We start from the raw sequence: 12,796 nt of genomic DNA, 5'->3' as shown, positions 1-12,796 counted from the left end.
CTTAATTTTTTTATTCTTTTTTTTCTTTTTTTGTCTTTAATATGAAATTGAATTTTATATACATACATATTCCTGCGAGTTACATGAATTTCCTATTTAGAATAAGAATTTGATGATTATTTTACATTTATGAACTGCATTGTATCCACATTTTTTCTATTATTATTCGTTGTTGTGGCAGCCATTTATATACAACATTCCTTAAACGAATTGTTATTATTTTAATTTTTCTTTTTTCAAATCGATTTGAAATGTGCATTGGACAATGTTAATACATACTTAATATTTTTTATTATTAATAAAAATTTGAACATTTGACAATGATTTAAATTTGAACTTTTCTTATTTTGGTTTAATAACGGTATATTACCCAAGGCATAAATTAAATGAGGTTACACTGAAATGATAGCCCTTGGTCGCGAAAATTCACGAGTCGCCCCGGTACATAGAACCGGATGCCTTGGGAAGCGGTTTAAATCAGAAGCCCCACCATAGAACAGTACTCGTAGCGCTAGACCTATCAAAAGCTTTTGACACGGTCAACCAAGGCACGTTACTGCAAGACTTGGAAGGGTCTACCCTTCCTCCAAGTCTTAAAAGGTGTACCGCAAATTATCTGGGTGGTAGGCAGGCATCGGTGCAATTTAGAAACGCAACATCAAAACCAAGAAGAATTAAGGGCTGCCACAGGGTGGTGTCCTATCCCTACCTTTGCTTAACTTCCACATATCAAACTACCTTCGCCACCAGGAGTCACTCTCGTTTCCTACGCCGATCACTGCACAATAATCGCCACAGGCCCACAGATCGATGAGCTTTGCAACAAAACAAACGGCTACCTCCCTGATCTCTCCAGTTTTTTCCACCTCGCGCAAACTGACATTATCACCGACTAAATCATCGGCGACCTTATTTACAACATGGACGTCCCAAATGTCGACCTTTTTGAACATCCACGTCGATGGCACTACGCTACCGACTGTCCTACACCCCAAAATCTTGGGTGTGGCGTTCGATCAGGATCTACATTTTGGTGAGGATACAGCCGCAATTGTACCGTAAATCCAGAGCCGTAATAAAATCCTCAAATCTCTTGCTGGAAGTACTTGGGGGGAAGATAAAGAAATGCTCAATACCACTTACAAAGCAAGTGGCCAGCCCATTGCATGCTACGCGTCCCCGATATGGTCGCCAAGCCTAAATACTACTCACTGGAAAAAACTACAGGCCTGCCAAAATACTGCCCTCAGAACCGCCACGGGTTGTCTTCTTATGTCCCCAGAACACCATCTACATAAGGAGGCGAGAATACTCCCCATTAGGGAGAGAAATGAAATGCTAACCAAACAGTTCCTGTTGAATACCCAGAAACCTGGGCATCCCAACAGACAACTGATTGATGAGCCAATACATGCCCATGGGCTTAAGGAGTCATCTCCGTAAGCATTATGAAGAAATATGGCACTTGAGAACACAGCCGTATGAAGCCAAAAAACATAAGCCGGTCCTCAGCGAACTCCGGGCGTCGGACCTCTATGCCAGAAATTCCCCGGTGAATCCTGTACTCAAAGAACTATACCCAAAACTTGCAGAAGAGGAACACACACTCCCTTAGGAAACGCGAGTCACTCTAGCTAAACTTCGTTCTGGATACTATAACAGGTTAAACTCTTACCTATCCAGAGTCAACCCCGCCATACAAAACATATGTCCTGCTTGTAACGTGTCCCCACATGACACCAACCATCTCTTCAACTGTACCTGAACCAACGCCTCTAACACATTTCACATTATGGTCCACCCCTATTGAAACAGCAAGTTTTCTTGGACTCCCGTTAGATGGTATTGATGACAATTTGTGATCGGTCGCACCTATTGGATGGTGCGAAGAACTGCTACAACAACAACAACCCAACGTATAAATAAGGAAGGTAATTCACCTCATGATACATATATAGAGAGGTAGTTCCACTTCTTCTTCTTGATCGCCATAAACAGAGCTGTGTTACCGGAGCGTATCGGATCTGTATCCGACAAAGGACCATCACATCGATAACACTCCCCAAAGCCTTCGGGGAGTAACCTAATCGCTACAGCAACAACAACAACAACAACAGAGCTTTTGACATTCCCTTCTGAATCGGTCCTACCATATATTTAAAAAATAAATGTTCCAAAAAGGAATTTTTTCCAAATTCTATTTTCTTTTTTATAAGCCTTTATTTAGTTTCACTTGTCTGTTGTTTGTAATCCAATCTTGCAAGTTAAATTTGATACACTTCCCGGTGTCCGATTGAGTTGAAATTTTGCACGCATGTATAACTCCGATGACAATGCAATATTGCTTTGCGAGAGTTCGATAAATTAATCGATAACAGAGTTATCGGTAAAGATTTGTGCTCACCTTGGCATAAAAGCCTAAGTCTTTAAGAACGCAGGTAACTTCGTTTTTTTTGTGTATACAACGAACGTAGAAGTTAGGATGTTATCGCTAAATATTGCATACTTTTCTGCGCACTTGATTTTGTTTTATAGATTTTTGGCGATGGAATTTTAGCTAAGCCAAAGTTGGAATTTTATTTTAAAACAGAGCAGAGATCTGCAATGAGTAGTTGTAAACTGAACGCGACATAGGCAAGGGTAGGATAGGATAGGTTAGGTGGTAGCTGCCCTGATAAGGATAGGTCACTTGGACAACACGAAGATCCGTTGTGATACCACATACACCAAAAATAACGGTGACCTAGATCTAGCTACTTAGATAATCGTTGGGTAGCAACGATAAAGCTCCGAATGATACCGATCTCAACTTTGGATAAATCCTCGGGAGATCCAAGTGAGTCGCGACCGAAGTACGACATAGGCAAACTCACAATAAAATATGTTTTTAAGTTAGTTAACACTGTTTGACACAATTTTATATGTGCTCTCTGTCAAATAAAATTAAAGGGAAAACAACTTTATTAAAAATAAGCTTTTATTATTGGTTAATAAAATTAACTAAAAAGTAAAGAATAATATTAAAGAAAAAAAACTTTTTTAAAAATAAGCTTTTATTATTGGTTAATAAAAGCGTGTTACATTGTGATAGCAAGAAAAGGAGGTCCTAAATGTTCATAATTATACCATCAAAATTTAATACGCTTTTTATTAGAACAATTAGGACTGTGATATAAACTATAAGATGTAATAATTTAGGTGTAAAGTTTTAATGTTAAAAATATATAATTATTTACAATATGGAATTTTTTGTCGCAGACGAAGAAACCTAATTATCGTTAAAGGTTACAATGAACTTATAAAGTGTTATATTTCTTTACAGTCAATTTATCGTACGCTACATGAAAGGCAATGCTGTGCGTAGTGCCATCGACGTGGATGTTCAAAAGGTTCGACATTTGAAAAGTCCATGTTGTAAATAAGGTCGCGGAGGATTTAGTCGGTGATAATGCCAGGTTTCGCGAGACGAAAAGACTGGAGAGCTGAGGGAGGTAGCCGTTTATTCTCTTGCAAAGCTCATCGATCTGTGGGCCTGTGGCGATTATTGTGCAGTCATCGGCGTAGGAAACGAGAGTAACTCCTTCTGGTGGCGAAGGTAGTTTTGATATGTAGAAGTTAAGCAAAAGTAGAGATGGGACACCACCCTGTGGCACCGCTTGTTTAATTCTTCTTGGCTTTGATGTTTCGTTTCTGAATTGCACCGATGCCTGCCGACCACCCAGATAATTTGCGGTCCACCTTCTAAGACATGGGGGAAGGGTAGACCCTTCCAGGTCTTGCAGTAACGTGCCATGGTTGACCGTATCAAAACCTTTTGATAGGTCTAGCGCAACGAGTACTGTTCTATGGTGCGTGTTTTGATTTAAACCGCAATTTATCTGGGTGCTCATGGCATTTAGCGCGGTGGTGGTGCTATGGAGTTTCTAAAGCCATGCAGATGACAGGCTAGCTGCAAATTTGCTTTGAAGTAGGGGAGCAAAATGGCTTCAAGCGTCTTGACTACTTGCGATAGGAGAGATATCGGGCAGCTTGTCACTGATGTCGGTGATTGGCTTAGGCAGTGGCAGGCTGTATTTAGGCAGAACCTTCCCGTCGCCGAGTCGCTTGCAAAGTAACATGACCTTGAATAATGTTGCGGCTAATTCTACAAGCATAATGCAACAACAAAAATTTTGCTCGGTTCAAGAGATATACACAATAATCGATTAAGTCGTCAGTAGTTGTCAATTAACCGGATATCTTACGTAGCGCTTGAACCGTTGATGATAGCAAAATATTGCTTGATTCAAGAGATATAGGACAATTTGGACGATTTGTCATTTGTGTACTGATAAATTCCCATTTTGCCCTTCATGATATAAATGTATGTCAAATTTTGGGTTAATCTGCAGATGGGTCCCTATATATTACGAGGGTTGCTATTTATATTTTGACCCTAATAATGAAAAGACAGTAATTTATTATCGAAAATGGCTTTATTTTTTTTCGAAGTATTCTCAATGATAATCAATACACTTTTGCATGCGTTCAAACCAATTTTTGTAGCACTATCTCCAAAACATGGTTTTTGAATGCATCAACGGCTTCTTCAGGCGCCGAAAAACGTTGGCCACGCAATTTATTCTTGATTTGCGGAAATAAAAAGAAGTAATTTGGTGCCAAATCAGGGCTGTACGGAGGGTGACTCATTAATTCGAGAGCTGGTATTGTCATGATGAAGAATGATCCTTCGTTGCCACTTCTTCTTCCGTGTTTCACCAAGCACTACTGGCAAACAAATCGTTGTGTACCATTCGCAATTCACCGTTCTTCGTTGCTCTAATGGCATGGTAGCCACATGTCCAGTTCGAAGAAACAGGCGATCATTTTCTTCGAAGTGCTTCGCGCACGAATCACTTTTGTCGGATTTGGCTCATCTTGGAAGACCCATACAGTAGATTGCTGTTTTGTTTCGGGCTCATACGCATAGGTCCAAGATTCGTCACCTGTGTGGATGTTATATACAGCTTTTGATGCATCGCGATTGTATTTCTTGAGCATTTCTTTGCACCAATTGACACGAGCATCTTTTTGAGCTTTTGTCAAATTATGCGGGATCCAACGCACAGCTAAATTTTCATGCAATATCTTATTGATGCTCGTCATACTAATACCCAGGGATGCCTCAATCTCACGATAAGTCGTATGACAATCTTGCAATATAAGTTCGCGCATAGCCTCAATGTTTTGTTGCACAACTGAACGGCGGCCACGATGGAATTCGTTATACCAGCGTTTCACAGTGGCAAAGGATGGGGCTTCATCACCAAAAGTGGAAGTAAGTTGTTCTAAGCACTCCTGTCTTTATAATCCATGTCGAAAGTCGTAAAAAATCGTCGCACGAAAATTTTCACGAGTTAATTCCATTTGTTCGCTGAGATACAATTTTTCAGTTACTGTAAACAACACAAGTTGTGCTCAAATGTCAAAATTTTCTGAAGGTTATGCTTAAAAACGTCAAAACTTGCAACTGAAAACGTCAGATGGCGCCGACAAACAATTAGTGTTGGAAAGGCTCAAAATATAAATACCAACCCTCGTACAAAAACAAAAACTTTGCCATGTGCTTTGGTTCAAGAGATGTAGGTACGCAAATCGACAGTAGTTACCGACAAACCGAGAATAGGTAGCTATATGAATGCGAAAATAGAAATTTCGAATAGAATATAGAAAATCTTGCTTGGTTCAAGAGATATAGGGCAATTTATGTGCTGGGGCATTTCGGTACCGACAAATTTCCATTTTTGCCTTGAAGGGTTAATAATGTAACTTTATATAAAATTGTATAATAACATAACATAAGCTTATCAGAACTCCAAAATGAAAGAATTACGCGGTTATCGACAAAAAAATATAGAAGTATATTTAGCAATGCGTATTTTGTTGTTGTTGTAGCGATAAGATTACTCCACGAATGCTTTGGGGAGTGTTATCAATGTGATGGTCCTTTGCCCGATACATATCCGGTACGCTCCGGTAACACAGCACCATTAAGGTACTAACCCGACCATCTCGGGAACGATTTATATGGTCACATTAAACCTTCAGGCCATTCCTCCCTCCATGAGGAGCTTGGGGTCGCCAAGGCCTCGGCTGTTAGTGAAACAGGATTCGCCACGGATAGGTGACAATTGGGTTTGGAGAAGCTATATATTGCGCTACACAACCCCTTGAATCTGGCTTTTTAGTCGCCTCTTACGACAGGCATACCTACCTCGGGCTTATTCTAACCCCATGACCCGAAATATTGTTGTTGTTGTAGCATACTTTCAAATGAATAAGAATATTGATAGTTGTCAAACAAAACATAAAAATCAAATACAACCCGCAATGCGTATGTCGCTACAAACTGTTCTTTCATAAGATCACAGTTGTATTTATAGCCTATCGCAGTCGGTTTAAAGAAATCAATCTCACTCCGTCAAACATCTCCTTCTCCTTGTCTTTTCCTATAAACAGCGAATGATTTTTACTGTAAATAAAATAATTTGCATTTTATTTTTTTGCCTAATTTTTCTTGTTGTATCCTTTTACATAGTCACTTCTTCTTATCTTTACGAAATTAGCAATAAGCAATAATAAATAGTACATACATACATACTTAATTGGCTTCTTTACAACTTAGTAAAGAAATTCTGCAATGCATTGCTTATGCAATATGATATCCAAACGAGTTGACTTTGTATTTTCATTTTCTGCTTGTTGTGAATTTTTTTTTCTTTATTTATAAGTGGCGTTGATTGCTTCGAGACTAGTATCGTGCTTTGATACATATTTAGTGCGTTAACGCTTTTTTTAACGTTAGCAAATGTGTATATGTGTTAATCCGTTATTTTAAAAAATTCACGCTTCCAAATATTCTAAATTAACGAAACATAATCAAGCATATTTTATAATCAGCCCTATTCTGCATTTCGACTTGGATTGGAATTTTTTCGATTTGGCAATTTTGGTATTCTGTGTTCCAATCTCTTTCGATCGAACTTCGAATCGTTCGATTTTGTTTATTGCGCATTCCGATCGTAGTGCCGTATTTCTAATTTGCAAATTTGTTGGCGGAAAAATATGTTCTTTTTATTTTTTAATAATTTATAACAGAATTTTAACAAAAATGTAAGTAAAACTTAGAAACGTAAAAGGCTTGATGATGATTGTTTTTTAGGTCAAAAACAACATGTCGATGTCGAAGTCCTTGGACGTATTTGTCCCGCAAAAGTATCTAACACATACTTTAAAACATCCTTAAGTCAAAAATTCTTTTTAAAACCTAAATAAGAAAATAAGCCATTAAACTTTACAAATTTTAAATTCAATTTCTTACAATTCGTCACTCATCTCAAATGGATTGCACAAATCTCGCAATATTTGCCTTTCCATTCTCGCCTGGCCATTTTCGTATGCGTTGCTTTCCAACTCCATAAATAATGCCGCGGCTATAGATTCCATTATTATATACAGTTATAATTTGTGTCCGTTCGTTGGGTCCAGTTATATGCCAAAGCAAGCTGCCGGAGTAGAGGAAGGTGAAGCGAAAACGTAAACAATCCTTGCAGAAAGAATAAATAAATCTTCATACAGTATTTTAGGCCAGTGCAATGAAATTAGCATCCATAAAATTCACAAAATGTCAACTATATTTTGCAGGAATCCGTTTTAACAAAACTTGGTGGCCACGGCAGGGAATTGACCAAAAGAACGACAAAGCACACTTACAATTATGAAAGTACTTCACTCAAAAAAATATAACACTGCGGCAATATATTCTATTGCTTTTTTTGTACATAATGACGGATAATAAAATATAAACGTTTTTCAGTGTTTTTTTTACAAATTCTTTTTAATTTATTTTGTTCCAATGTTCACACATTCCGTACAAACAGCTGATTTCGAAAAATCATTTGCTGTTCCTCTTCTCGTTACGATTCCGTCGTAATGCAGAATACCCAACTTTGATTAAAGCGGAGCGTAGAACGAGAACGTAATCGACATGTAGAATAGGGGTGAATAATAGCACATTTTGCATTACAACACAATGCAGTGCAGAATAAAATTAAAGAAATTGCGCACAAAACATAATTACATACAAGTAATTATATCGCTCATTTACTTCAATAGTGTCATAACTCAAAAAACATGACTTTTGAGTTAATAACATATAAACGTACCCAATAACATGATCTATGTTATATAAAAAAAATTTGTGTGACCAGTTAAAAATTTACCACGTGCTATAAAAATGAAAATGTGCCTTTATATGCGCAACATATGGCAGTTAAAATCTTTGAATGGCTCTCCTGGGAAATTGTGTTTTTTGAGTTATGAGTAAATGAGCGATATATTTTCCTTTTCAATTTTTAATCCTTTAGCAAAAGAAATTTTTACAATAATAATTAATAATACTCCTGTTTAAATCAATGATGATCTTTCACACGACATACATATTTAAAGTTAAATATCTAACATGGCTTGTCCTTTTTGTTCGTGTTGTCGTAGCTACTACTCAATATCACTTTTACTATTATTTCTTTTGATTTCTGTTAGTAGTAAATTTTTGCATAATTTAAAAAATAATAACATTCGTAGATTAGTCTGCAATTGCTGTGTATGGTAAACTGCTATGTTTCGGCTTCGTTTTATTTATAAACACTTTGATGGCCCCATTAAAATCGGCGCTAACCATTACATAGCCGCAACCTTTTTTATGCTGTTCGACAAGTGGATCGGGTTGATGATTTTGCAACTGAAAAAAAAAATTGTTACAACGCATTTATTAGAACATAATATATATCAGGAAATTATTGCGAAATATTCTCGATATTATCCTTAAAACAATCTCGGAATAGTCTCCAAACGATTAGGCATCGTACATAATCAGCCCATTTCTAAATGTTCCCATCGGAATTTTGTTCTTGCGGATTTTTTTATTCCCGCTGAAAAATTCCTCCAATTCTTTTCTCCTAGGGAAATTGGAATTTCGAATTTTCGAAGTGAGCTGTTTTGTAATTGAAATTTCGTTGCCCATTTATTTTGTTTTTAAAATTGAAAACTTTAATTATTGTTGCGAATTTGTTTGAAATTAAGAAATAAAATATAAACAATGCACAGCATTGCATTTCATGTGGTATTCACTGAAATGAGTAATGAATTGGTGGCACAGCAACATCAAGAGAGGAGCATAAGAAGAAGAAGACGGCGGGATAACACAAATCCGCCGGAGTTGCCTGCTTCCATTCAGCAAAGCAATTTTCTAGCGGTCAATTCGAGTTGAATTCGTCTTTCTATTTAAGACTTCTTAAAAAATCCTTGTGCAATTTCTGGATGACAGCATCAAATATACCAAGAGCTCTTCCGTTGCTTATGTACTGTGGTATAATGTACATATTGTAACGAATTTAGTGCAATTCCTCTTATTTGCTACTGTTAACGCTCGAATCACTAAATTGTTGAATAAATAATTCTAATATTCAATAATGCAAAATGGTCTTTATTAGACTAATAACACTTCTACTTCTCGACAGATAGCGTGCTTAAATTAAACTGATCCCTCGTGCCTCAGCTGGTGCTGCTTTTATACTTTTTGGTTTCCTCGTTGGCATATATCTAGGCGTTTCTATCTCTACAATTTACTACTTGTTTACCAGCTATAAAATTACCAGCTATAACTACAGATGCACGTTATAGCTTCTCATATTCGCGTGTATATGTGAGTGATACTTCCACAGATGATTGCCTACTTTTGCGAGTACCTCAGATATATGCATGTGTTTGTGCATTTCTCTCTCCGCTGCTTGTATGGACATATGTATAGACATAATGATTGATTTGTTGATGTGCATACAAGTCACTGCTTAGTATTGGCTTAGAGATGATAGTATCCCTTAGCGTTGCTAATATTCGTCACAATATTTTAGCACAAATTTGTACAAATAAGTGTTCCTTCTTCAAATGATGCATTCCCTTCAATTTAACAAGTGAGAAAACTCCTAAGAAAAGGCAGAGAAAACTCCCCCTCACTCACATTCATAATACCTACTTTTCTCCCATAACCGGTTTCCGCTTTTTCGAACATTGTTCAGAATAGGAGGAAAGGGAGAAGTGAAAAAACTCACAAGGAATTTTTATTTAGAATGCGAGGAATGGGAGAAGGGAAAAAAACACGCACGGAATTTTTGTTTAGAATTGGACTGAATACTAAAATAGTACCGACAAAGGCCCAAAATAGTCTGCAAATGATTCTTGTAACAAATCAGAAATTGTTCGTTAACGACACTGAAAGTAGTCATTAAAAGGTTCAGAGATAGCCTCCAAAATATCCAAATAGTCTGAATTGATTCCGAAATGATATTCACGCCTCACTTAGGCTAAATGGTAATAAAATTATCAAGAAATGATTTCCAAAGAACAAAAAATGCACCATAATACAATCCTGAAAAAGTTCTGAATTTATCATAATGCTTAAATGATTCGAAGCTAGTTCCGAAGTTTTCCCAAAAACACCGGAATTCATACAGAAAATAATCCCGAAAACAATCCATGAATATACAAAAGTTAGTCTTTAAGGGACGCGGAAAATAATCACGAAAACAATTAGGAAATGATCGGGATATAGTCCCGAAGTGATCCCGAAATAGCTTCCAAATTATCAAAAATTAATGCCGGAATGATCTCAAAATGATATTCTCTTTGCAATAAAAATTTTTTTAAGATGTTACTAACCTTTTCACTATGTCCAATTTCATCTGGCTCGGATTTTATAATGGCTTCCGGATGTGGCGCAAAAATGGCACAAGTCACTGTAGCATTATGAGCCTTAATACCTTCCCAAAAATCACTGCGATCACGACGCACCTGAAAAGCAAAAAAAATATAATATATAATATCACCAAGAAGAAAAATTTTTTTTATTCACATACATTGAGACGTAAAAAAATTGATTTCATCGAAGTTTAGGCCCCAAAACTTAAATATTGGCTTTCGAAGTTCGAAATTGGGATCTACGTAATATATTTTAATTTAGTTATTGATTTCCAAAAGGCGTGCTCTACCTTCTCACCCTTTTGGAATAGTACACAAGTTTATGTTTTGAAGATTAAAAGGCAAATCGGGAGCATGTTATTTAAATCTTTAGATTTTATAATAAAGTAATTTAAACTTAAATTATTATAGGCGCATTTCGAACTTCGAAAGATAAATCTAAGTAATTTTCAGTTAGACTTGACAATTTGGTGTATTTTATCAATTTTATTTATTCAAATCGAACATACTTACCGAACTCAATTTCGAATAATCGTGATTCGTTTTCCAAATGTAGATACATTGATTCTCCGACCCAGCAATTATGTACTTTCCATCATGACTGAACGACGCCTTAATTTGCGATGACACATTCAAATATCCCTTATATTTGCACGATAAATTCAAATCACGTAAATCATACAAGCGTACACGACTATCATTTGAGGTTACAAGTATTTTATCTTCGCCAGGCATTGGTTCAATACCACTAATTTTACGACCGATACGATTTTTACCACGAGTCGAACGTACATGTATTTGAGTGTGATATTTCAATTGATCCGTATTATAGAAAATACAGCGCCCATCATAAGAGCCGACAACAGCAAATTGCCCATTTTGACAGAAATTAGCAGCAGTAATGAGTTTTGTTTGTCCATCGACTTCATTCCAAAGTGCCACCTTCTTATCAGGTATATTCCATAAACGTAGTTTGCCATCTAAGCTGCCGCTTAGAAAATAACGATCATCACGCGGATGAAAAGCAATAGCTGTAACAAAGTCAATATGCTGAAAACAACATAAACACTCTTTACGCGAAATATGCCACAAGCGCACAGTTTTATCCATAGAACTGGAAAGTATGAAATAATTTTTCGACCAAGAAACGTCCAACAAGTCAGAAGTGTGACCTACGTATGTACAAAATGCTTTAGGCATAAATGGACCAGTACATTTTTCAGCAGCAGCCGCCATAGCAATTGCTTCCTCTGAATGTTGTGACACGAGAGACTCTTGCGAGGGTGTAGGAGAAGATTTTTGATCGGCATTATATTTTGTACGCATATCCTAATAATACAAATTTTACATTTATTTAAAGTATATAATTATTATTTTATATTTACCTGAAAGAAAGGATAGGCATCTTTTAATACCCATATGCGTAGCACTTTATCTTGACCCGCAGTAGCCAGCAGCCGACCACAAGAACTGAATTTCATGCACCAAACAGCGCCAGTGTGCTCACCGTATAAATCCTGAAAAAACAGTGTGTAAAACAACGTTTTGAAGCTGTAACAGTTATTTTGTTGTTTGTATTTTTCGTTAGTTCTCAAAAATCTAGGTGTACATTTTTGGTTTTTAAATATTTTAAATACAATCTATATGTGGCCCGTCCTATGAAAAGGTGTCTTATGACTCAAAAAAGAAATTGTGAGAAACAGCTGTTAAAGATCATGGCGGAACGATACAAGGTGGCCTCATCGAACAGCTGATTATAACCTTTTTTTATTTGATTTGATACATCAACTTCCGGCGCAGTACGATTTTGACATTTGTCCATCGAATTTACAAAAACAAAGTACATGGAATTCTTATTTATGTATGTAGGTATGTCACCATGCTGCCACCTTGTATCGTTCCGCCATGTTAAAGATAAACAATGCATTTCTTTAGTTTCTTACTGATTTTCTTCGTGTTTTTAGTCATAAGCCACCTTTCTATAGGCCGGTTATATATATAT

General features: G+C 36.6%; 1 protein-coding gene across 5 annotated transcripts in view; it reads right to left on the bottom strand.

Annotated features, from left to right (window-relative positions):
- Positions 1-8,542: 8,542 nt before the first annotated feature.
- LOC137238231 (uncharacterized) overlaps positions 8,543-12,796 on the bottom strand; it is a 50,222-nt gene continuing 45,968 nt past the window's right edge. For all 5 annotated transcript variants that reach the window (XM_067762997.1, XM_067762995.1, XM_067762996.1 and 2 more), the window contains 4 exons: positions 12,180-12,311; positions 11,308-12,123; positions 10,756-10,887; positions 8,543-8,779 (listed from right to left, as the gene is read on the bottom strand). In XM_067762997.1, the coding sequence (XP_067619098.1) occupies positions 8,624-8,779; positions 10,756-10,887; positions 11,308-12,123; positions 12,180-12,311 (1,236 nt within the window). In that variant the 3' untranslated portion in view covers positions 8,543-8,623. The remainder of the gene's footprint in view (positions 8,780-10,755; positions 10,888-11,307; positions 12,124-12,179; positions 12,312-12,796) is intronic.

The sequence above is a fragment of the Eurosta solidaginis genome, chromosome 1 (assembly GCF_040869045.1).
Source record: "Eurosta solidaginis isolate ZX-2024a chromosome 1, ASM4086904v1, whole genome shotgun sequence".
Lineage (NCBI taxonomy): Eukaryota > Metazoa > Arthropoda > Insecta > Diptera > Tephritidae > Eurosta > Eurosta solidaginis.
Note: the sequence above shows the minus strand (reverse complement) of the source record. Positions and strands in the feature narration are given on the sequence as shown.